This window comes from Phyllostomus discolor, chromosome 9, assembly GCF_004126475.2.
Source record: "Phyllostomus discolor isolate MPI-MPIP mPhyDis1 chromosome 9, mPhyDis1.pri.v3, whole genome shotgun sequence".
Classification (NCBI taxonomy): Eukaryota; Metazoa; Chordata; class Mammalia; order Chiroptera; family Phyllostomidae; genus Phyllostomus; species Phyllostomus discolor.
This window is the reverse complement of record NC_040911.2, coordinates 83,036,645-83,063,378: the sequence shown is the minus strand read 5'-3', so window position 1 is coordinate 83,063,378 and position 26,734 is coordinate 83,036,645. Positions and strand designations below refer to the sequence as shown.

Sequence of the window (26,734 nt, the reverse complement as noted above, 5' to 3'; positions counted from 1 at the left end):
TTTAACTCCAGGAGGTCCCCTTACTTGCCAGCTAATTTTTGGGATAATCCAAAATGCCCCCACCAATTAACAAAATGCCTCAGTTGAGGATGAATGCTCTGAATTTGGAAGTCCTAGAACCAGTGGCTGCTGAGTATCCTTTTTAAAACAAAGAAAAATCAGCGAAAGCCTATCTGGGTGGACAAACCCTTTCTCTCTGGACCACCCAGGGAGAACCAGGGCTGAAAACATCCTTAGCCAGACTGAATGCAGTGCCAGTGTGATGTCTGACTCCATGGCAGACTAGCCCTTGACCTTGGGCCAGTCACACCTAGCTGGTCTGAATTGTGGGTGGTGGAATCCCAACAGACCTTTGTGATTTTCTGTATGTGCAGGTTTAAGTGGTATTTTTGTGATCTATCCTGGTGTATACTAGTAACTTAAGGAGTGACCCTGAAGTGGGGTGGAGGGGGTTGAGTGTATGCATGCAAGGCTGGGGCTGGGGCCAGAATGTAAGTACATGGGGCGTGGCAGTTAAAAGCATGAGCTTTGGAAGCAGGCACACCTTACCACTTAACCAGCTGTGCAAGCTGGGCTTTAGGTTTTGCACTGTGAAATGGGACCATTGTGAGGCACTTGAGTATTTACAATGGCTGCTGTTATTACACAACTTCTTCAAAGCCAATCCATTAGAAAGTATCAAACTCCATTGTCCTTATTCTGGTTTTTAATGGTCAAGGTGACAATAATTTACAGCTTTTCCAGACCTGCAGGTCTTTTCCAGACCTGCTTTTCCTGACACGCTTGTGGCAGATGCTGCAGCCCTGGCAGGCCCTTGCCAGTTTGGGATCAGAAGCACCAAGCTGGGTCCCTTTCTCAGGATGGGTCTTGGTTGAAATCCAAGGAGTTCCTCAACTCTGGGTATAAGTAGTGTTGGTTCTTGGCTTGCTGCAGGATGTGAAGTGGAGTGATCGGTGAGGACTGCTTGGAAAGAGGACTGAGGCACGTTATGATTCAAAACCAGGAGACAGAGTCAGTGTTGATTCTAAGTCTGTGGTTCACTTAACAGGGAGGTGGAAAGGCTTCCAAGACCCCAGTGATCCTCCTCTCCCAAACTTGCACAGAAAAAAAAAAAAGTACACTTATTTATGTCTATACCGTACCAAGGGAGGTCTATACCGTATTGCCCAAACTGTTGCAAGTCTGAACTGGGCAGGGCAGAGAACAACTGTGAGGCAGACAGAGCCCGCACACCAAAGCCAGGCACAGACCTTACTCTGTCAAAATCTACTCAGTCCAGGCCTCCTGCAAACGCTAACACAGTAAAAAGTTCGGGTAGCACAGGAACCACCCCCTCTCAGCATTTGTCATGCACATTACTGAATAGCTCAGTGGCATCTTGATTGTTTCTCACCAAGATACCGTTAACTCTGAACTCATTTGGATTGGCATGAGCTGTTAACCAATGAAAAGCTACCCCACTTACTCCCTAGGTACACATTTCTGCACGTGAGTAAAGCAATGACAGAACAGCTGGAATCACCAGGTGATGAGGGAGGAAAGGGCTGTGGCTGGCAGGTGTCATTAAGAGTCTCAAGTGGCTCAGGCCTGGAAAATTGAATTTCCCAGGTTTGGGTGACAGGAGTCCAGGGGAGTATTTATTTTCATCTGAAGGGATCATGGGCATCTAGCTCTGACCGCACACTTCAGGGGACTCTCACTGCTGCCTGGTTTCACCCAGGCAGTTTGTTCCTATGGGAGTTAAGCGGCTGCAAAGCCTCTTTCCATGAGTCCCCCACTTCCTTCCTTATAAGGGGGAGATCTTCCACTGGTCATCATGGGGGTGGCAGGTGGACACACAGAGTGGACAGGTATTGTGTGCCATAAGCAATTTTTATGCACACCCTGGAGGTAAATGATTTTAAAGGAATCAAAGCCAACTTCAGTGGGAGAGGAGAGGTTCCGTGTAACATGCTGGTGATATTCCTTCCATTTTTTTGGTTGTTTTTATTTTTTTCTTTAAAGTCCACTGATCGTCACAAAAACCCAGGAAATGCAACTAAGGAGAAAACAAATGTCCAACTGAGATCTAAGAACCCAGAGCTACAGAGGAGATGTGGCACTGGACTGCTGGGTGTTCAAGAACGGGCTGGAGGGGCGGTCCCCACAGGGCAGCTGGCCGTGGGAAACACGGAGGAAGGCGAGGCCGCCCGGCAGGGCTGGATGGCTATGTTAACCGCTGCACGATGACGGCGTTGAGCAGGTTGGCTTCCTTAAGGGTCTGGTTCTCATCAGCCAGCTCTTTGTTCGGGAAGGTAGTCATGAGGACAAAGCTGGTGGCAGCCATGGCTGGCCGGGCATCCACGATGAAGAGTCGGATGTCGCTGATCCTGGTGGAGCAGGGGTGAGGGGGGAGGTGGGTGACAGTGCCCTTCTGTGCAGCCCACCAACCCCACCCTGTGGAAGGTGGTCCCCCTGTCCTGCCCCCTGGCCCTGTCCTCCAGAGTGGCTGAAGCTCTCCTTTAGAAGCGCACTGGATCAGGCCACTCCCCTGCCTATAACCCTTCAGGGTTGCTCCCATTTTCTTTACGAGAAACACCAACCTCCTCACCGTGGTCTTAGGGCCTAATTTCATACCATTATCCTTCCCCTTGTTCCCCATCACACCATGCTCCCTGCTACATCTGAGTCCCTTTTTCCAGAGGCTCCTGTGTCTGATCTTTTCCCTGTCATCCTAATCAAGCCTCAGGCCTCAGCTTCAACGAGGCATCCTCAGGGCAGCCTTCCCTGCAAGCTCCTGTCTCCGTCCCCTGGCCCTGCTTCCATGGTGCTGACAAAGTCTGTAATCAAACAGTTCTGGGATATGATTAATGTCTGTCTCCTCCTGTAGACCATGATGAATTCCACAAGGGTAGCAAATATGTCTCTTTTGTAAATCACTAAAACTATTAGTGAGAAGAATCACTGAAGGTAAGCAACCCCTAGGTGCCAGGAATCCCTACTGTAGATACTGCTTGTGTCCTCAACCTGGAGCTCATGAGAATGGAGTCATCTGAAACAGAGAACCTTCTCCCCTAGAGCGCTTAAATAGGTGTTTCTTTCTGCCCCCAACCCTTAACATTTATGCAATCCACAATCGCCACACCTAAGGGCCCAGACCTCCATGATGACAGTCTGAGACTGTCGGCAAACAGAGTTCTCTCACCCACCAGCTGGTAAGCATTTGGGATGGGCTGTCCACCCTGGGGAGTGAGCAGCACTTACGCTGAAAGGCTGGAGTTAATGAGTGAAGTGAAACCGAGCCAAAGAACTCATGGCAGTGGGATGGATTAATTCCTTTAACCGCAAGCACTGAAGTGCAGTAAGTGGTTCCTACTGAACAAGAAATGTTTGAACAGAGCCCCATGTGCTCCTGGGGCTCGTTTCACAGCTTATCTGACATGCGAACCTCACCAGTGCTCAAGGATAGTCAAGCCATTCACCGAGCCCCACATACGGGTTCTGGTTTACCTGGCCCATAACTGATGAAATTCAGAGACTGCTGTTCTAGAAGAAGAAACTGCTCAATATCTTTACTAGTAACAATCCATCCCTGCTAATCATTTCATCACTCTGTGCCTCAGTTTCTCTATCTTTAAAATGGAGGAGGCACAGTTTGCTTTGATCCAGGCCACCCAATCTGACATAGTAGAGCAGGTACTCTAGAATTCTCGAATGCCAGATCTAGAAGAGACCTTAACAGCCCAGTGGTTTTCGGAGGCCCCTTGCGGGAAGGGGGTAGAGGAAGCTGTGAGTGGGATGCTGGTGCTATGTCTCTCTCTCCTCTATCAACCACAGCTGTTCAAATTTTATCTGTTCTACACTTGGACTTTAGCACGAGATTTTCTTTGAACAAAGAGTTTGGTGGCTGAAAAATCCCTAAGAAATCCAATCCTCTAATTTTACAGATGAGGAATGAGACCCACAGTAAGGAAGTGAGCAATCAAGCAACATTTAATGGAAGCAGGGACCAAAGGCTTCAGACTTGCATCGTTTCCTATCCCACTGCCTCCTCTGTGGCAAACGCAGAGTGCCTGCTGGTGTTGGAAGAAAGAACAGCACCCCCTGCCCTCATTTGCGGGAGCCTCTGGGACCCTCCTAGAATTAGCTGGGCCAGACAACATAAAGTACCTGTGGCTGTGATTAAATTTCTGCACCAGCCTCCCACCGTCAGCAAGCCGTATTTGGATGTTTGTGGTAGGCTGTGACTCATCGATTGAGATGGAAGAGCTGGCTTTGGCTTCGTTTTCGGCTTGTTGGGCTGGAGAGCTGGTATGCAACACCTGGGGTGCCGTGCTGAGGAGAGAGGATCGTGTCAGGACAGGAAGAGAACCAAAGCCCCTAGCAGGAGGGAGGTCCTATCTCAGAATTTTACTAAGCATTTGCTACATCTGGCACTGAGTTTGGTGTTGCTGAAACAGTGACAAGACAGAATGCCTGCCCTCATGGAACTTACAGGCTCAGTGGAATTCACCTCAAACTCTGGGTTACTGCTAGCTCCCCCTCTCTTCTGGTGACCTTGGGCAAATTATTCAACCTCCTCTTCTTTGGTATCCTCACCTGAATAAGGGCTTAAAGAAGGGAGGAAAGTAGTATGCATGACATCTGAGGGTGGGAGATGGGGACTCGAAGCTGGAGGGCCCAACAGACCAGGAGAAGTTTTAGCCGTGATGAGAGAGGCTGAGGGCAGAACCGGGAGAGAGGAATCCCAAGTCTGCAGTGGAGGCAGGCCTGAGGCAGCCTGGTAGCAGCTGACAGGATGAGTCCACTCTTTCCCTGGGATGGAATTTTCAGGCCTGCATTCCCTACTGCAACCTCATTCATGCTGTGTATTTCATACTCATGTGTCAACCATGAGAGAGGGGGCAAGATTTCCTGAAGGCCACTGGAATTAATTATACAATATGGACAAGTCATGGTGTCGGCTGCAGTGTTTAGAGCTCAGATCTTATAAGCAGATGGGGCGAGAACTCACCCAATGGCTAGCTATGTGCTGTTGAGCAAGTTATTTAAACTCCCTTAGTTTTAATAAGAGTAGTAACAAGAATCTTTAATAAGGGTTGAGGCTACCTGCCTTGCCCAGTTTTTGAGGGGATTAAAGGGGAGAATCAAATACAAGCACTTAGGGTGGCTGACAACCACAAAATGTACCCAGAACTCCCAACTCTCCACAAGCACTTAGAGCCTTTGTCTCTCTCCTGTAAACCACCGTATGTCTCACTCTCGGCCCTTCTGAGCAGACGCCCTGGCCTGGGCCTCTGTAGAAGACAGGCCACGAGATGAGAGCCTCTAGCCAGACTGGTTCCTATACCTCTTCCTTCCCTCTGATCTTTACACTTAAAAAGGGCACTCTTAGCAAATTCAACTGAAAGTGCTTTCCCAAGTGTGTTCCCTGGGGTCCTAGTCCCTTGAGATATTTCCAGGAAGGTTCTGGAAATGCCAGATATTACACTGATAGCATCACAGGCCACTAGCATATTAAAAGTCTCAAGAGACTGTGCATTTAAGGCAAACTTATTCTACCACCACATCCTTTCTTCGAGTTATACTTGTTGACCTCTTGCAGAGAATTTCAGTCTGCTGAAAGGCAGCCATTATTATTCGGGAGTCAGTGCGATGCTGGAGAAACAGCACAAAACCTGCCATCTAGTCCCAGCTCTGTCACTAAACTAGACAAGAGGTATGGCCTCGAACCAGTCACTCAACAGGGCTTCAGTTTCTCCAGTGTAGCACAAGGAACTGACCTGCTGCTGTGAAGCTTAGATGAGATAATGTACGCCGAGGGCCCAACACAGGACACTTAGGAAGTCCTCCATACAAGGAGGCAACTGATGTTTTTGGCTTTCTGTCCAGCACAGCCTCTTGTATTAAGTAGGTGCTCATCATTTGAAAGTCAAGGAAAGCCTGACACATGAACTTGGCTGGCTGCTAAGCCTATTCTGACTATTTCTCTTACACTCTCTGAAAATAAGGTGGCTGAGGGAGGTGTAATGAATATAGCATACATTTATGAAGCACTATTACCAAGCTGGACCCTGTGCTGAGTACTTTACATGTATTAGTTCACTTAATCCTCACAATAGGGGTTCATCATTTCCACTTTACAGATGAGGAAACTGAGGCACAGTGGGATTAAGCAACTTGCCCAAGAGCAGTTTGCTGGTTTGAGGTAAAGCTGGGATATAATCTGAGCTGTCTACCTCTAGGTCCTGGGCTCTTAACACCTGCCACACTCTCCTGCCAGGTCTGGGAGTCAGGCAGACCTAGACTTGACTTCAGGAACATTACCCAAAGATGAAGTTTCCCCATCAATAAAATGGGAGTTAATAAAATCTCCCATAGTTAAGATAAAAGCTAAAAATAACACACAATACCCAGAATATATCAGAGCACAAATAGAAGTCTTTGTGGCTATGCAAGAGCACCCAGGATAGTGTGGAGGATAAGGGCAGAGATGGGCGGGAACCCAGCTCTGCACTGGCCAGCAGTGTGGCCTTGGTCATGACTTGACTCCCAGATAGAGGGCAGGAAGATAGCTGTGGGGGGTTGCAGGGTGTGGGGGGATGAGCAAAAAAGAAGAGAGAAAAACTCATGGACACAGACAACAGTGTGGTGACTGCCAAGGGGAGTGGGGTTGGGGGAGCTGGAGAAGTACATGAGGGGATAACTGGTGATGGATGGAGACTTGGCTTGGGGTGGTAAATACAAAATACAGTGTACAGATGATGGGTTGTAGAATTGTGCACCTGAAACCTGTATAATTTTGCTAACCAGTGTAACCCCAATAGATTCAATAGAAAAGAATAAAATAAGCCTCTACATCCTTATTTATAGAAGGGGGATCACAACAGGATTAAAGGCTGTAACGCATATGAAATGCTTAGTGTAGTGCTTAGCTAATTGCAGTAAAACTCTCAAATAGCTGATTACTATCTTCAAGGTCCGGTTCCACTTACACTGGCCCAAATTCTAGACCCAAATCACTCTGAGATGATACTGTCTATTCTCGGGCTGTAAATGGAAGGTCACCTGAGAGGCACTCCCAGCCTATGCTTCCCTAAAGGAGGGTAGGGAGTGGAGAAATGTCAATACCAGACCTTGTGATTCTCATTTGGAGCAAGACACTCAAAAGAGCATTAGTTCCAAATTGCTCCCATCACTGTATAGGACAGCCATGGGCATCTGCTCAAGGGAAGCCCGGTCTGTTTGGCGCCTGACAACTGCTATCTCCTGAGCCGTTCCTCTCCAGCAGTGGCTGGGCCATTTGTAGCAGTGAGGGCACTTCACTCAGGGGCAGGAATGGTCAGATCAGATCAGAAATCTATAGAAAGAGGCATTTCTTTACTATCTCCCTGAAATATCATATAATGAGTCACAGGGAAATCGGGTCTCATTCAGATCAAGAGCCTGAACTACCTGACTGCTCACTTCCTTTATAGTGGGAATAAAGTGGACACTAAGGTGCTGTGTTTCCACTACTTTAAGTCCTGAGGCCCTTTTAAAAAATGACCACCTCAGAAAGCACAGCAAGCAGGAAAAGCTCATCCCGCACAGTAATGACTGCCTTCCAACCAAGTGCACTCTTTGGTGTTCGCTACTCAGTACATACACTCTTTTCCTAACCTCTGAATTAGCTCTCATGCAAATTACTGCAACAGCTAAACCAACAACAAAATGTAATGAACAGAAATAATTTTTTCAACTGAGAACAATTTATTCATTCACTTCAAAGCATGTTTTCAGATAACTGGAAAAAAAAAAAAAAACCCAGGACTGACTAATTTTTGAGGCAAACCTGAGAAATTTTTCTGCAGCTGTTGACTTCTGATCATTTTAGTTGACAAGATGACAATGGAAGACAGAGTAAGACGCTGGCTGGCATGGCTCAGGAACTGAGCGCCTGCCTGTGAACTGCAAGTCTGCAGTTGGAGGTGTGTGAGAGGCAACCAATGGATGTTTCTCTTGCACATTGATGTTTCTCTCCCTCTTTCTCCTTCCCTTCCCTGCTCCTAAATAACATCTAAACCCTCTACGCCACCCCCCCCAAAAAAGAAAAAAAAAAAAGAAAACAATAGTAAAATTTATGGGAAAAACTAAAACAACAACAACAAAAGAAACCTGCCCATCTGGTTTAGATTAAAAAGCTAAAATAGCATCTTGCTTAGCTATATAAAACTTTTTTAAAAAGCCAAAATTGAAATAAAATGAAGTTGGAACTGGCTATGAACATTTATTTAGCTGACAAACATCACACCTGATTATTGAGCTGTTTCAACTTATGGGTTCACCATCCACACTAATATAATAAAGTATGTATTACCATCCTGCTAAAATAGACTACCTTAAAAATATTTTCCTTTTTTGAGATGTGGAGTCTTGCACACATAATATAGTTGGACCTTCCCATAGTAAAAGCATTTACTTTAAGTATTACAAAACCAAACACAAACTGCAAAGTGTTCTCAGTTCTGAGCCTTTCCTTATAACTGCTGGTGGGTAAAAGACTGACACAACCTTTTTGGAGGTCAGTTTTACATCTTAAAAAATGTGAAGACCTTTTGCCCTGGCTGGTGTAGCTCAGTGGATTGAGCTCAGGCTGTGAACCAAAGTGTCGCAGGTTCGATTCCCAGTTAGGGTACATGCCTGGGTTGCAGGCCATGACCCCCAGCAACCGCACATTGATGTTTCTCTTTCTCTTTCTCCCTCCCTTCCCTCTCTAAACATAGATAAATAAATAAAAAATCTTTAAAAAAATGTGAAGACCTTTGGAGCTAGTAATTTCACTCATTTCTAGCCCAAGATTAATGGTTATATAAAGATTTAATTAAAGGTATTCACTGCAATGTTGTTCATAATACTGGCAGCTGCCTAAATGTTTAACAGTAGGAACTGCTTCAATTATAACACATACACAGATAGAAATATATTAGTATTAGAAATATTACAGAAATACATCTACTGATATAGAGTGAGAGCCATACTAAATGGATTAGGCAAAATAGCAGGTGACAAAACAACACATTTGTACATACACCATACATAGGAAACTAGAACAGTATTTCCCAGATACTAACTGGATGTAACTGGGAGTTAGATTTAGGAACAGTTTCTATTATTTACCTGAGTTTTCTATTTTTTTTTGAAAGAAAGATAAACATATTTCATTTTAATAATACAAGAAAAAATTATCTGGCGCTCTCAAAGCTTACTGTAGCCAACAGGGAAGGTACAGGTGGACCACCCTGAGCATGGCTGTCCTGGACTAACCCAGGGACCCCAATGTGGTAGGTAAAATGATGAGACAGGGTGGACTTAACTATGTTGGTTCTGGTAAATTACAATCCAATGGTTTCTAATGTCCTGAGATGCGACCCTTGCTCCTGCTGAGGGATGAATGGCTGATAAAGAGATAGGGGATTGTAGGAGAGGAACAGCCAGCAGCTCAAAGGGCACAGCTACTGAGAGACCACACCGGGACCCCTCTAGATGTGGGTGAGATGAGCAAGGACAGAAGCCAATTCAAGAGCTGCCAGATCTAGGTCAGAGAGGATATTCTGTTATGCAGGAGTATGGGAAGGAATGCCAATCAGAAGGCCTGGGTTCCAGTCGTGGCTCCACCACTTACCAGTCATGTACCCAAGGGTAAACCTTGAAGTCCAAGAGTCTCAGCTTTCCCTTTGTAAAATGGGGACTGTACTGTGCTGAGTGTCTCTCATATGCACTCAGTCCCTCTGAACAGTACTGGTCAAGTGACCCCATGACCATGGCCAAAAAATGGGTGGGCCCCTGAGAGAAGGCAGCCTGTTTAATGGGTAGGTCAAGGGTCTAGATAGACTTCTGTCTATCAGGTAACAGTGACAATTAATCAGATACTATCAGGGATTTGAATGCAAGATGGAGGTCATGGCAGAGGAAAAAAGGCAGAAAAAGTCACAGGAAATGACACAGTGAATGTCACGAAGAGCCACAGAAGAGTGAGCTACCATAATGGTGGACCAGCAGCCTGCATTGGGCAGCAACGTCCTTGAGCTTCTTTGGATCCTGACCAGTGCTGCTGCAGACTTTCTGGTAGGGAGAGTCCGGGTGCCCTGAATATGGGCGTCTGTCTCAGCCGTAAGCCATCGAGGTCACCCCTGCCATGAACACCCTAAATCACTGAGTCAAAGCAACTAAGTGTCACCCTTGCTGCTTACACTGACTGCTCACTGTGGGGCAGTGCTGTATGTTCTCCTTGCAACAGTAATTGAGAGGTTAAGGACTCTCATTAGTCCCATTTTATAGTTGAGCAAACTGAGACACAGTCCAAGGTCATGTGGCTCGAAAGCAAAGAAGACTGTCAAAGCTCCTGTTCTCCATAATCTCTCTCCCATAAAAATAGAATGTGAAGTGCTCTGTAAAGACTTAGACAAAGTGAGTAATACACGAAGTTTGCTGAACCTGACGGGCAGTTCCGCTCTCACTTGTGTTGCTCCTTACCTGCCCAGCTTCTGACCCTCGCCAGTGAAGGCTTTGAAGACTCCCTTGGGCTTCATGAAGTCCTCATCTCGATGGTCCTCCATGTCCAAATTCACCTGCCCACCGTGAGCTAACCTCCGCAGCTCTGCTGGCACCTCCCTGCAGGAGAAAAGGCAATGCTGGAACCCACACAGAACAGGATGGGAATAAGAGTGCTCGCTGTATGAATGAACTTTTCAGTTCCAATTATGGAAATTGTTGGGCCTCCTCAGAAAGCTGGCTGCTCTAATGACCGCCCGTCTGCCTCCCCATCTCTCCTGACTGCTCAAAGGCCCAGCAGAGACCTGCATTTACTTGGTCACTTGGCTGTGTTTGAGGCCCAAAGGGGAAAAATAGACACAAAGTTTTTGGCACAGATCTGTGAATCTGTACCTCAGCTGTGCTAAATCTGCTTACACATGCTTACTTCTTAAAGAGCAAACATTTGGATCAGCCTCTTCTTTCCCACTCTCTGCCATGGAACCCGGGGGAGTTTTTCTGCTCACCCTCTGCGGATGGACTCCAGAAACTGGGCATTAGATGGGTCTTGGTAGCTTCTGAGTTCGCCATTGTCCAGGCTGAATCCACTCTTCCAGAGTTTCAACACTACATGAACCTGTGACAACAGCAGGTAAGCAGTCCACACACTGTCTGGAACCTGGCAAGCACACCTCTGTGAACCTGCAAGTCAGGTTTTTCTATTTTACTGTGCCATTACTGAACAAATAAAAACTCATGTGAGAGGAAATTGACCAACCAACCAAGCATTAACCTAAAATAAGAAGGCAGTATGAAGCAGGTTGAGAGAATGGGCTTTGATGAGAGCAGACCTGGGTCTGTACCTCCACTTTGCCAATTGCTAGCTCAGTGTCTCTGAACAGGCGACAGTGAAAGCTGTGGCTTCCTCATCTGTAGGACCTCCAGTGTGCTTGGCACGTAGCTAAACTAAACCACTCACAGATTATTTTGCAGTCATTTAAAATATCTGCCATATTCACAGAAAAGGGTCTAGAAAGCTAAAAGCTAACATATTAGCAGCTGCTCCCTCAGATGGATAGATTTTCTACTTTCTTCTTCCTTGATTTTTTTTGGAATAAACCCCAAAATGATTAAAAACAAATACAAGATGGAAGCTACTGGTCACAAGACTACATGAAAAAGCTTATGGCATTAATATGACATTAAAGCATTAAAACAACCTTGAAATTGTTTATAGAGTGTGATTATTCTTATTGGAGGGAGGACCCTTATGCATAGGGACAGGAGGACCAGATAATAAGAGCAAGAAACATTTTTTAAAAGTTGCATTTCAGGCCTCTTTGAGTGGTCTGAAGAACGAATTCTTTAGCTGTGCTTATCCCACCAGAGAATCCTGGATACACTGTCCAGTGCTAATAAACTCCTTTATTTGTCCACCTCCTCTGCCCAACCAGATGAGAGCTACCTTTGATTCTCAGGTAAGCCTTTCTGTTCATGGACCACAGCAAGGGCAGTGTCTCTTCCCTTTCAGAGGCTGCCAACTCATGCACAAATGTGACCAATCCCTTCTGAAAATGGCAGAACAGTTCAAAAGCATCCCCCCCTAAGGCAGGTAGATGGTACACTCACATCTTGACCAGAATGCCGCCTCCTTTCTCCTGCCACATAGGCAGACTCTTCCTCTGGTGCTGCCCCAAGGCGGTAGCCACCCCCTGCAAATGGCTATAAAAGACAAATTCTTAAATACTTGAGGAGTGGGTCGATGGTGGTGGGGTTACTCACATACAACAATACATTAAAAGCTTGTTAACTACTAGAGACACTTTTTTGGGGTATCAAAGGTAGAGCTGCAGGACCAGCTACATGCCTGGCCACTAAGTGGTTAGGGCCAGGGGGAAAACTGGAAGAGGGGGATGCCGCTTAGCAAAAGGGAACAGCTGCTCCTAGCTCTAGTGCATCATGGCCACATAGAAATCCGTGTAGAGGATAACAGTGAAGAATGTTTGATTTTCCCAAAGAAACAGAAATCCAGATTTTATGTAAAACAGGTGGCTAGTAATTCAATTAAAACAAAATAAAGGAAAACACCAAGTCAAGTTGGACGGCCCACATAAAAATGTGCAGAACCCAGTTCAGACCAAAGGTTTGAAAACACTGCCGCAAACCTTGATTTCATGTAAAGGGTGGGAGAGACTGTGCTGCTCTTCTGTGTATAAGAGGAAGTGAGCAAACAAAAATTAAAACAAAAATTCAGTCACCACTGGGGCGAGGAGGGTCCCCTTCCCCAGCTCTGGAGCCCGAGTCCTATGGACAGAGACAAGGACCCTCCATGCTCACTCTCGGTTTACTGGTCTCTCCAGGGCTCTTGGTCATTCGCTCCACAGCTACAGCTCCATGTTCCTTGGCACCTTTAAACAGATCATCCACCAGCTCATTGGGACTTTTCTTCCTGGGAGGGCCAACAATCTGTTGTCCACTTCTCTCAGAGCCTCCGGCATAAAACCTGTGCAGAAAACACACACCTAACACCAAGCACACTTGGAAAACACGAATGTGCCAGGCTTTGGACTAGGTACTAGGAACACTGAGGTGGAGGGTACTGTGCCCATCTTTAAGGAACTTCTGTCTAGTTGGGGACATGTGTAAGGAGACAGGCAGGCACAAGGCAGTGTGAACAGCAACAGAGGTCAGTTTAAGGGGTACTCTGGGAACACTGAGCTGGGGAGGACAGTCAAGGCTTTCTAAAAAGGGTATCTTCTGAGCTGAGTCTTGAGGATGAGTTTAACAGATGAAGAAATCAGGGATGGGCATTCCAGGCATGCATGACAGCACGTCAGCTCCAGAGAGTCCCAGCTGGCAATTATCCATCTGGGGGCCAGCACCTCTCTAGGACATAGCAACTATGGTCACAGTCAGAAGCAGCTACCACTAGCAGCTCTGGGTTAATGGTGACAGTGCCATGGTTAGTACAGGCAGCAAGGCTCCAGGGTTGGCTGTGCTGCTGAGTGACCCTGGGCAAGCCAGTGCATTGCCCTGTATCTATCTCACTTTCTTCGTCTCTGAAATGGGAGGTAAGAACCACATGCCCTACCTACCTGCTCCTTAAGTCAGGGCCGTGAGGTTCAAATCAGCAGATGTATGCAAAAGAATAAGCACAGAGTAATGCGCACATGTAAGGTGGTGTGATACAGCACCAAGAGCTCACCCAAGCCTCACCTCACCTTGCTATGCTTGCTGACATACACTGGGGCACTGAGGAGAGGGTACTGGAAAAGGCCAGGGATGCTCAGAAACAAGTCTCAAGACACCCACATTGGGCTTTGCAGTGGACCAAGCATGACTTGAGATTTACCTGGTCTGAAAGCCGTGAGTCCCACAGCCTGATTAGCTGCGTCCTTATTACTTGTATCCACAGCTAAGTCAGTAGCACGTCTCTGGGTGGGGAATTAAGAACCTATAAAAATCAGCCTTAGCCTTTTCTTTCCTGACATTCCTTAGAGAATACAAGACAAGACCACTGCCACCAGTGTCATTAGGTCTGAAATGCTGAGGGGCCAAGGTCAATGCCGGGAAGATGTGACAGGATGAGAGGAGGAAGAGGTCATATAGGAGCTGGGTCCTCACATACTTGATGACATTGCCTGTCACTCAAGGAGTGCAAAACCCTGAAATTAACATTTCTGGACCTTAAGTGGATCTAAGCAGGCTCTGAGGCAGTGTAAAGTGTCTCCAGATGAAATCAGAGTATAGAACACATATAATTTCTCAGCCCACCTCCCAAAGAATGACCATGATGAGGTAACTGCATGTCTATAATGGTTATTATACAATGCTCCTTAGGAATGTCTGACGGACTGAGGCAGTGTCCACTGGGAAGCAAAACCCATGAAATGAGGCTGCAGTCAATTCATTCTTGCTCATTCCAGGGAGATGAAGTTCTGCTCGTGGACTAGAAGGTCTTTATTATAGTTCCAAGGCTTGGGATCTTCAAACATTGACCTACGAACTAGGAACCTGGGATCAAGTACCTTGAAAATATCCATGCCCTTGATCTATTTTCATTTCTAGAAGCTATTCCAAGAAAGTTATCTGAAATGTAGTCAAGGATGAACAGACAGAGATGTTCACATCACTGACATTTACAGTGGTAAAAAATGAAACAATTTAAACACTGGACATCCCATATGATGGATTATTATTATGGTCATTGGAGACACCTATAAATAATTTTAGTGGCATGAAGAAGTGTTTAAGATGTAGCAGCAAATGAACAAAAGCAAAAAACAAAATTATCTGACCATCACCATGTAAAATACAATATAAAACAAATTATATTTATACACACAACCAAGACTGGGTAGAAATATGCCAAAATATTAATGCAGTTACTAAATGGTAGATGGTTTTATTTTTTCATTATACTATTCTGTATTTTCTACAATGAACACTAATTTCATTATAACATTCCTAAAAGTTAAAAACAAATAAACTGTGTGTATATAGTGAGGCAATATATACTTATAAGCCTTCTATTCTGTTTATTATGTGATACACTGCTTCTCTAATTAAAAATAATGCTAGAAAGAAATGCATCAAAAATGATACCTAGTTACTATAGTATTATGATTTTTCTTTCTTATTGATTTGTTTCCCTTCCTATAATATTCTTCAATCAATACACATTATTTAATAATTAAAAACAAAAAACAAACCCGACTACACCAAAGTATAGAAACAGGGGACAGGACTGACTTCTAGGCTATCTCTGGGAGGAGGTGAGGCTGTCCTACTGCATGTGTGACTAGTCTGCAGCAGCAATGATAACGATAACCACACACAGTTGTCCTTCCCATGATTTACACACGACCACGATTCACACACTGTCAAGGACTTCATGTGCACCGTGCTCCCCCATAAAAGACTCACCTCTGGCCCTCTTCCTCGTCCTCTTCCTCGTCCTGGTCATGAATGAGGTCTTTGAAGGATGTTACCCTGTTATCGCTGGAGACACAGAAAAGAGCAAGATGATCTCGGGGGGTTCAGAAAGGCAATCCCCACCGCCAGCTGCCGGGGAGTTGAGGACTCTGGAGCTAGATTTTTTTTTGGTGGGACCGAAAGAGGATCTTCATGGAAGGAAGTTAAAGTTTTTATGTGAAATACTAGGGCATTTATTTCTTCAAGGTCACACAGGACTGAGAATAAGTTAGAAAAAGGGGGACCGAGAAGCAGGTCTATACTATTGGGTTGGCTAGAAAGTCCCTTTAGTTGTTTCCATAAAAGATACATTTTTCATTTTCACCAATAACTTTATGGATTTGGATATTTTGAGTATGTTGGCTATCCCTTGGGCAGTATAATACTGACTGTTCTCAACTAATGTCTTGATTGGATCGCTGTCACTTCAACTGGTCTATCTGACTGTGGAGCATCACCCAGGAAGAATCTCTAGCACGGTACTTTGCAAACCATTTTGCATTTTCTTCTATCTTCAGTATTAAAATGGCTATACAAAAATTCACCAATTTTGCTATTTTTTTTTTAAAATGCAGGCTGAGGACAACGGTCACAATACAATCTAACAAAACTGTTTTGAATGAAATTAAAGACAACTAAGTGCTGCTAGAGCCATCTCAGGGAAAAAACCAAATGAACTTTTTGGCCAAACCAGTATTTTAAAAACTAACTAATAAATAGCTATTTTCATCATTTAATTTTTAAATACTGAGGGAATGCCTGTGCTAGGCAGTCACCTAGATGGTAGGTGTATAAAGGTGAACACACACAGTTGTTACCACTGAGAGCTCTCATAGCACTTCAGCCAGGAAACCATCACTGAACACTGTGCACCAGGGCTACGGCAGAGGGAAGCACATGGGACGCAAGAGCAGAGAGCCACGTGCTGGGTGGGGAAAGGGGAGCACCAAGAAAGGTTCCCAGAAGAATGCAAGATTTGGACTGAAGGGTGAGGAACTGGTAGACTGCCCTTCAGCATACGGGTAATGGGATACGGGCAGTGGGGCTGTGGGAAAGGGCACCAACAGGGCACCACAGCAAAGCGGTCCAGGCACACACACAGAGATCACCAAGAACACACTGGAGGAAGGACAGGCAGTCAAGATGTAGAACAGAAACGAACATGCGGGCAAGGAGGCCTCTGCCTGCTTCTACTGTAGTGTAGTCAAGAAGTTTTCATCACCGTTTAGAAAAAAGGCAGAGTGGTCTGGCGTGTGGTAGAGAGGGCACACTGATAATCGGTGTGAGAAGGGTCAACACCGCTGACATTGTCTCACACCACCCCTTTTTCCCAGTTTAGATCTGTCCTCAAGGAACAATCTTAGTTTTCAAGGATCACAAGACACACATTTTTATAAAAACATTTTCTGTGTTTCTTAGGAGAAAACAGTAGCTTTCCTATGATACGGAGGCAGGAGGGTAATACAGACTTTGTGAGGCCACACGGAGAAGGAAGAGTTGTCTACTAGGAAGAAAGCTCTGGTTCGGTTTTGAAAATTAATTTCAAGGAGACAAGTAAGGGACAGGACAGGCTTTGAGGTTCCATCAACTTGACCTGGGAGGACAAAGACCAACTGATGAGGCAAGTACATTCCCTGCTTGAGTTGGCTGAGTACAACCTCCTGGACATTCGGTTCATGCTCTATATGACATGGTTCAGGAAAGTAAAAATCCTGTCTGTTCATAAACACCGTCAAACATCCACGGGCACCCTTGAGCAAACCACTTGCCCTGGCTATGGGTTTGATTCTTTCCCCTCAAGTTCTTACACTCAGACTCTGCATAGTACCTGACAGACTCTGGTGTCCACATACCTGCGTCCCATCCCAACTTAGCCGCCCACCCTGGGGTCTTGTGCATGCTAACGAAGTTTCTAAGCCTTCATTTTCTCATGTGAAAATGGAGACAATCACAGCACCAACCTCTTAGGCTTTCTGTGAACAGGCGGGGTACTGATGCATGCTATAGCACGTGTCAAGTACTACTCTCGAGCAGTGGTTCTCAAAGTGTTGGTCCTGGGACTGGCGCATCCGTGTTACCTGTGAAACTGTGAGAAATGCAAATCCTCAGGCCCCACCTTGTTCTACCTCTTCAATGGGAGCTCTGGGGGAATGTCTAGAAATCTGCTTTTAAGGTTTCCTCGAAGTAGTTCTGAGGCATGCTCAAGTTTGAGAACCACTGCTCTGAGAGTTTAGTGGTAAGGATGTCTTGGGGACAATGCCGATTTCAGAATATTTTGTCTACGTACTACACAAGATGGCAAAATGTCTGAAAAATCTCAATTTTTCAGCAACAAAACTCTATCTCCCAGGCTACCCTGGCACCCTGAAGAGGCACAAAAGTTCTTTGTCAGATCACATTTTCTGTGGTGTAAATTGCCAATACGGAAACTATTAGTTACATGGGGCCACCAAGCCTCTGAAATGTGGTTAAGTGCAAATATTTAATTTTAATTAATTAAACAGACCCATGAAGCTAGTGGCTACCATATTGGACAGTGTAGTTTTAGAGAATCAGACAATTCAAAAAGTATGGTTTTGTTAGCTGAAAGGAAAAACAGTAACTAATTGCTACTCTTTGGTTGACCCTGCTAGGTACAGGAGTTGGGGGTGCTGAACAGGAAGGCAGTAGCTGTGGATTTAGACAGACTTGGGTTTGAATCTGGCATAACAGCAACTGTGAGTTACTCAACCCCTCTAAGACTCAGCCTCCTGACCTGTGAAGGGCGAGCCCGCTGCCTACCACCACCTCGAGTGATGTAAGCAAGCAGAGACCGCAGGCGAGACTATCTGGCAGAGCTACAGATGTGAGTGTTCCTGAAACACTGGCTCTCCTGCTTCCAGGAATTTACGATTTACTGAGGGAGAGGAAAAATTAAGGCAAACAGCAGGAGAGGAATTCAAGACAACATAGCAGAGATGCCCCCAAGCAACTCGAGGAGGACACGAATTGAAGAGGTGACTGAAGTACAGCTGCGACTGGAGTGCAGAGGCATAAGATCATGGCGTGCTGCCTGTGGGTGGGGGTAACATGCTCAATGGGGCAGGTGGACGTGAAGGTGGACACAAAGAAGCACTGAGGTCTGGACAGGCCTAGTCAGGCGAGAGGCTCAAAAAAAAAAAAGCAGAACCAAAAATAAGGCACAAGTGAGACACCAAAGTAATCAGTCTGGTTAAAATAAAAATTTAAGAAATGAGAAAAACCTGGCTGGCGTAGCTCAGAGGATTGAGCGCGGGCTGGGAACCAAAGTGTCCCAGGTTCGATTCCCAGCCAGGGTACATGCCTGGGTTGCAGGCCATAACCCCCAGCAACCGCACATTGATCTCTCTCTCTCTCTCTCTCTCTCTCCCTCCCTCCCTTCTCTCCCTAAAAATAAATAAATAAAATCTTTAAAAAAAAAAAAAAAAAAGAAATGAGAAAAAGTGGTTAAGATCAGGATGGTAGGTTCACTGCAAACTCTGGAGGACCTTGAATGTCCACAAGAAGAGGCGGTACTGGCTGAATGCCAGAAGCAGAAACAGATCTGCATTTAAATCCTGGTTTTATTAGCTGTGAGATCTCAGGGACATGCCCAGCTTCAGTGTCTTCATCTGTAAAATGGGAATGACAACAGTACTCACCTTGTCAGGTTGTAGTGAGGACTAAAGAAATACACATGTAAGGACCTAACCCAGAGCCTGGCACTTGGTAAATGCTCACTAAATGATGGCAGTTACTACTGAGTTTATGGCAATGCCTAACCTTGCTTCTGTCCCGCAGACCTTTGAGAATCTTAAATGCTATGGATTTCCTTTCCAGAAAAGATACAACAAACAAATTTTTGCCCAAATATCCAGGTAACTCATGAACCGTCTCACATTCATTCCAGATTTCTCCAAAGGGACCAAGGCCTCTACACCAAGAACCTTTGTTCTAGAGGCAAAGGAGCAGTTTGCTAATTGATGTCTACAGCAGCAGTGACGACAAGAAAGATACCTGAGAAGATGAGAGTGGGGCAGGGAGAGGACCAGAGGCAGGCTAAGGGTCCTGCAACAGTCAGGTAATGCAGGACTGGGGGTGAGGAAGAAGCAGGCCCTGTACAGAATTCCTTCGAGGCACTGGTACAAACTTGCCTTCTGGGAATGCAGTCAGTGTTTACCTTCTGGACAAGGAAAACAATGCAACAAACCGTGCCCTTCCTCTCCCTCAGTGCCAAGTCTGAGGCTCACCCAAAATTATAAAGCAGGGCCTTTAGGTCTGCAAGTGCTCAGTCTTTTACTCCCCTCAGTCTTAACATTAAACTCTCCCATTTCCTTGATTCTTTTATTTTTATGTCTATTTTTAAATATGCGTACTTGTGAAATGAGATAGGTAACACAAAGAATGAGGAAGGCGAGAAGGGATGCTAATGTTAATAAAATGACAACAGTAGCAGCTAATATTTACTGTGTTCAAAGTGCTTTGGAAGTGTTAACTCATTTAATCTCCTATTTGGTAGGTGCTACTAACATCTGACAAGTGAGAAAAACCGAGAGACTGAGATGTTAAGTCACCTGCCCAAGGTCAGTCTCCACAGTGACAGAGCTGGGATTCAAACCTAGGCAGTCAGACTCCTAGGCCCATGCTCTACTAAACCACTCCCTTGATACAACTTTTGAGATTACTAAAGAAGTGTGAGTATGTGACTGACACCATAGGCTAAGTTTTGACTTCTCCTGTTCTGTAGTTCTGACATGCCAACACCCCAACAGTAACCTGGGGTGGCTATGAAAGACACACCCCAGAAACCAGCAGCTGCAAGAAGAGCCCTTATCCTAATAATCATATCACAGGAAGTAACATCCTGATGTGCCATTAACCCTGCGGATGTTTGAGCAAAAAAAATTACAGTGTAGGCCATGTGTATCCGAGAGATACATTCATTACTAGTATGTGCTGAAATGTGAAAAAAAATTTAAGAACACTGCAAATTTGCATTTATTATACTTATATAATAGAATACATGATTTTTATTTTCAGTTACAATCTAGAAGTTATTAAAAAAATATAAAAATTAAAAATTTTTCTTTTTAAATAATGGAAACATGGGTATTGCTAAAAAACACAACCAAAAACTGTCTTTATGAATAACATGAATTAATCAGCCTCTTCAACAGCTGGCTTTGCAAACGTTTAAAACAATAGTGCTGTGCTCCAGCCATACTCTGCACAACACCTGCAACACAATTGTGATAAGGGACTCACTCTGGACTTACAGCACCTAACATAGTTTTCTTTTTCTGCTTGTCGAGGGAGCCATGTCTATGTCCTTGTTAGAATTTCCTTCAATTTGTATTTGGAATTGATGAAGTTTCAGGTGGAAAGGCTTATGCACACCTGTAGAGAGTTCTGAACACCTTTTTATTTGTTCTGACACTAACAGCGTTACGAGATTTCTAATAAATATTCTGCTCCTTATTTTTACATTGCTGTTCAACATAGGACTAGTCTCAGCATTTATTGCCGCAATATTCAAAATTGTGGAGAATATAACCATATGCCATCTCTTGGTGTTCCTGACCAAATTAACATTACATGTACCTATCATTTAGTCTACAGTGTCAACTCCTGACTTTGTTTGGTTGTAATAGTCCATGACATCAGGCTTTTGTGAATCTAAACTTTTGCGAATCTAAACTTATGGCATCATGGAAATGCATGCTTGAAACTAAAATTACATTTTCCCCCTTTTTGGGTGTATGAGATACGAATGTGCAATCTGCACTAAAAGCAAGTAAGTTGGATTTCTAAGGCCTGTTTTTAGAAGACCCAAATTCAGGGGTAATTGGGATTTATTCTTACAAATAGTACCTATGTATGAAAGTTGCTTCCTTTTCAAGTTGGAGATGAAATTTATTATCAGTGAACCAGTTTTCTACTATATTACATCCTGATGCGTATACGGGTCCTACAAGTCTCTTGATTATGTCTGCTGGTTTATTACTAGTCAAGTTAAGGGCCTTTGAGTTGCATACTGGCATATATTTCAAGATTTCCTGTGTTAAATACTTTTGAATTGACCATAGCAAAAATGTTTATAGTGTGTTTACTGGGCTTGGATGGAATCTAATGTCTAAACCCACACTGCCTCTAAATCCAGGTAACGTTTTGTCTATTGTTATGTTCTGTCCCATAGAGTGACATACTTTATAATTTTCTACAAATGCTGAGAAAATGTCTCTGACAGATGCTAATCTGTCTACTTTCAGGCGTTCTAAGCAGGTAAGTTTGTCATTAAACCTGACACTATTATGAATAAACCTAAATCTCTGTAAAGATATTGTAAGTCTATAAAGTTCAACCCCACTACCATCTGTAGTCTGTAAATCCTAATTTACCTGATCACTGCAACCTAAATCAGCTATATATGAGATGCCTAAAAATGCATTCGATTTGGTTTTGTCTAGTCATTTGGCATCTCTTTCTTGTTAAAACAGGTTTGAGATAGAACTGATGTATTTATTGGCATATAATAAAATTAGATCTGAAATATCATTTGTGATAAAGCAGTTCTAAGTTTCAAGTTCTGTCTTGGCATTTTTTGCATTTGGTCAAACTAACAGTAGTTGACCCAACATATTCTGTGGCTGTTTTCTAGTTTGTCTTCTTATTGGATTTTTCCTTCATTTTGATTCTTTATCCTTTCCAAAAAAATACTCTTCACTCATGCCCAATTCATCTTCACTTTCTTCACTAGAAATACCTTGCTCAACATCCGAATCTTCTCAACGAACTTCCACACAATCTTCATTCTTCTAAATCGCTTTCATTTTCACATTTGACTCCATAATCCTGATCATTGGATTCTAGTAGTATTTGTTGAAGTTCTTCAACATCTCTTTGATTATTGAATCAATACATTTTTCCAGCCATTTTCAATGGTAAGTGAAAACAAAAAACCAAAAACCACAACACTGACTCCGAAGTTCGTGGGAAAACAAAAACAAAAAGTACACCAACACTGACTTGGGAGTTTGTGGTATTTGTCAGATACAATTTACTATCGAGTATTACACACCTTGATGAAACACAGGTTATAATCAAACCGACAGCTTAACTATTATCATAGCTAGTCATGACCTTGAACCTATGCACCTAATACATGTAACAATATTTAAAAGTTTGTTTGTATCTCTCAGATCAGCCGTGATTCTGCAGGATTAAGGGCATCTCTTAGATTTGTGCCTATGAGCAATTAAAAGAGGAGAGCGGCCAGCAAGCTCTTTCCTCTGGAAATGGGAGGTAGGGAAAGAAGTTAAAGAAGCAGTGAGATCTGGGGTTAATGTTCCTTTATACGGAGGAAATGTAATTTAAGGCTCCAAAACACAATTTACAACTTCACTGGCCAAGAAACACTGTTACCTATATTCCAGGGTTGAATTCAAACCCAAGTAAATTTTTCTGGTAAAAACATATGCCAGAGAATAGAAGCAAATCAAGCTAATGCAGAGAGGAGTTGTAGCTCAGACACTTGTAGGAAGAGGCCTTGCTTGTCTTGCAAGACCAGCATTATTTTACTCTGCAGATCAAAGAACCTTGGAGCCAAGGTAGCTGGGACAGGGAGGTAAATAGGATTATAAAGGTTAATGCCAGTACACCTAATAAGATAAGGTTTCCATAATCAATTTGAGAAAGGATGGGTACCGGTATATTTTCTCTAAGACTTTTTAATAGGGCAATAGGCATCTTAAAATGTCAAAATAAAACAAAACAAAAACCAAAGGAAAAAAAACCCACAACAACTTTCTAAAGTCTAATCTACTGTATATCACCCCTGGAAGTCCTTTAGTTTCTATAGAAAACCTAAAAAGATGGAGAAGCGGTCACTCCTCACATTTCATAAATAAAAAGACTCAAACACCTTAGAAGTGGGTTGTGTGGTTTCCCACAGGATTAGACCATACACTCATGTAAGCGTCCCCACCTCGGTGCATATCTCTACGGGAAAGCAACAGTCAGGTCAGACAGGGTGGGACTGGGGCAAGGCTGGCTCCACACATAATTCCTCCAGGAGCTAGTACAAACCTGGCTTCTGAGAATGCTGTCCGAATATTCTTGCTTGACAAGGAGCTATACCCACCAATCAGTCTAGTTTTCTTACTCAAACCCATTGGCCCGTATTCCCAGGCCTGAACCCTCTGTCAGGTCAGAAGATAGCTCCTCCTCACTGCTGGAAGCACATCCACGTATCAACAACTGAAATTGGCTCTTACCTAGGGGCTGTGCCTCTAGACACTGAACTGGGGGTCGCCTGCGAAATGGTCACAATGTCGTCGTCCCCTCCATCCTCATAAAAGCTTGCTAGGGCGATCTGAAACAGAGAGGCAGAAACTTGGGATCCTTAAGAAGGCCTTCATCTAACACAAACCTCCTGGGAGTACAAATGAGCAAAGACACAAAGATATGGCCCACACTTACAAGTAGGTTTGTATCTGGAGGCCACAGAAAATTAGACCAACTGTTAGTCTTCATGTTGCGTGAAACAAAGTTCACCTACTATGGGGGAAAAGTAGCAAGGAGGAGGAAGGCTGGGATAAAGTCGTTCCTCATTCTCATTTTACTAAAAACTGCGATCTAGTAAAAGCAGTGTGCATTTACTGAGCATTTATTTATGGGCCACAGTGAGTGTAACTGTACATGTGTGAACTTGTTTCAGCCTCAAAGAACCCTATGTAATTAATACTATTACATTCTCATTTTGTAGTTGATACAGAAGTACTAAGACATTAAGAAAAACTGCCCAAGGTCATGAAGTTGGTGAGGGGCAGAGCCAGATTCCGCCCCAGGCAGTGTGCTCAGGCCCTTACTCTCAACCCTTATCTGATTGATAGCCAGGAGTCAGGAATTATGAGGCCAGCCCAGACTGCTGCTTCTACTTTCTGAGTTCCAGTTTCCTAATCTGTGCAATGGGGACACCAAACCTACACAATGGATGAGAGAATTCATTAGTGTTTATGCACAGCCAAGTCTTAGCTCTATACACAAGGCATATGCCAGTCTTTTGGTTATTTGTGATTATATGTTTTTCTTATCAACTCAATGGATAAGCATTTACTAATCACTTACATTGCACAAAGAAATAGGAGTACTGAGGTGTACAGAGATGAGAGACATGGCTCCTGTCCTCAAGGTCACCAGCCTTATAGCAGGCAAAGCACTGTTATGGGCCATAAACAGCTCGCTAGAAATAGTGAGCTTCTGCAGGACCTAAAAGGTCTACCGGGAGAAAGAGTGATGGCACGGGATATGCACTAGGCTGGCACTGAGAGGTGCCTACACTCAAGTCCTGGCCGTCAGGCAAGTCACGTCACACATGAGCCAGCTTCCCCACCTACACTGTGAGGAGATGAGGACTGATGACCTACCAATTGTAACACTTTCAGGCAGAAACTGCATTTTCTATTTCTGCCCTGAACAAGGGCTTCATTCACACTGTGTGAATGCAGAGGTGTGATGATTTATCTCTTTAGGGAGGCAATTTAAATGATGACATGGGCAGACCCAGTTCAAATCCCATCCTCACTTACTCACTGGCTGTGTGGCCTTGGACAGATCACTTACCCTCTGAGCTTCCAGGTCCTCATCTATACCATGAGGCTCCTCTTTACCTCAGTGTTGCCAGCATTAAACGAAATCACCATATATAAAGTGTCAGGCATATGGCGGGTAAGAGTCTGGACTTTGGAATGAGACATTGCTGAGTTGTGATGTTATCTCTTTACCTGGTGGGTAATGAGGCCTGAGCATGTAAGTTAACTTCCCTAAGACGTCAGCTGCAAAATAACTTAAGACACACGTAATGCAGTCAGAATAGCATCTGGCTCATGGTAGGTGCTCAAAAACATTAATCATTCTCTAAGATGTACGCTGGCCAGGAACATCTACTCAATTCTTTCTGCAATTACTGAATACCTATTGTGTGAAAGGCGCTGCAACAGTTTACAAAAACCCCCTGACTCGTCTGGCTGATCTTAATGTCTTAATAAGTCTTTATGAATATTTAATACGTGCCAGTGAACAAAACGATAATCTCCACGAGACCCCCATTTTACAGATAAGGTAACTAAGAAAGGTAAATAGGTTCCAACCGCGCGTCGCCACCCCAGGAATAGTTCTCCCAGCAATTCGGTAGGAGGGGGAGTGGGCCAAATCCTTGGCCTGGCTTCTCCCGCCACCCGCGGTTGGCCTACAGAACCAGAGATAAGCCACCACCTTGTCCGCGGCGCCGCCGCTCCACTCTAAGGCTGGTCATTCCGGCCCGGTCCCCGTCCGAGACTCTGCGAGGCCGCCACGCCCCCAGCTCCTCCACTCCACGCGGGTTGTTGCAGTGCCCAAAGTCTCGCGGGCCCAGCGAACCGGCGAGGAAGAGTGGAAACTGAAGGCACACAGAACAGGTTGGGGCCGGGGCTGCACTGCGTTTTCCCACGACCAAGCTGAGCTGGCGATGAGTGGAAAGCGAACACAGGCGGCCGAGGCCTGTGTCGGGCTGCGGCCCGGCGGGATGACTGTGCGCTTCGGCCGCCACAGGCTTGACGCGCCAGGCGCCCGTGCCCTGCAGCCCCAGCCTGCCCGACGCAGTCCGCCTCGCGGCATTACCTGCAGGTCCCAGCCGGCTGACTCGAGGAAGAAGCGAGCCCGGTCTTCCTCGGTCCCCGTCACGGCCACGAACTCCCTCAGCGCCTCCTGCCTCTCAGCCGCCATCTTTGCCCTGTGTGTCGCCCAAACCGCTCCGGTCCTCGTCGCACAGCCTCAGTCACGCTACTGCGTTCCGCCAGCGGGTGGGCCAGCCTAGCGGAGCACCACCCTACCTCAGGCCCCGCCCCACACGGTGTCTCACGCAAAGTCCTCCGTGTGGCAAAATCCGCGGCTCTGCGCCCTCTGGCCGTGGCAGCACCGATCACAGCCCAACGGCTGGGATGGGCGCGGCCTGGAGGAGAGGCGGGGCGGGTCTTAAACACAAGTGTGGAATGGAGGATCCTAAAGGACTCAGTCGCATTTATTCATTCATGGTCTCATCCCATCTTTTCATTAATTATTCGTTTGTCCATTTGATAGGGGACTTAAGAGTTGGAAAATTTCAGTTTAAGGTAAATAGTTGTAAGACTAGCAAGTAATGTATATGTTAAAGCTTTTGTTTCAGAAACTACAAATAAGACCCATCCTGGCTCCTGGGAAAACAGCCCGCCTCCTGGGGCACTGATAAAAGACTACC

At 44.9% G+C, this 26,734-nt stretch overlaps 1 protein-coding gene across 6 annotated transcripts; it reads right to left on the bottom strand.

Annotated features, from left to right (window-relative positions):
- NSFL1C (NSFL1 cofactor) lies at positions 1–26,318 on the bottom strand. 6 transcript variants are annotated; one of them, XR_004899363.1, is made up of 10 exons: positions 26,119–26,268; positions 23,736–23,833; positions 15,418–15,492; positions 12,829–13,000; positions 12,121–12,213; positions 11,019–11,128; positions 10,495–10,632; positions 4,150–4,314; positions 1,251–2,369; positions 1–1,187 (listed from the first exon to the last, which is right to left on the bottom strand). XR_004899363.1 is itself a non-coding variant. In XM_028524121.2 (10 exons), exons 1-10 carry the CDS (start codon positions 26,221–26,223, stop codon positions 2,207–2,209), a joined length of 1,119 nt encoding a protein of 372 aa, XP_028379922.1. In that variant the 5' UTR covers positions 26,224–26,268; the 3' UTR covers positions 1–2,206. The 6 variants fall into 6 exon arrangements, 5 of the variants coding, with proteins under 5 accessions (XP_028379922.1, XP_028379923.1, XP_035865548.1 ...); XM_028524121.2 differs by adding an exon at positions 13,587–13,592 and having other exon boundaries at positions 1–2,369; positions 12,829–12,994; XM_028524122.2 differs by having other exon boundaries at positions 1–2,369; positions 12,829–12,994; positions 26,119–26,318.
- Positions 26,319–26,734: the final 416 nt, after the last annotated feature.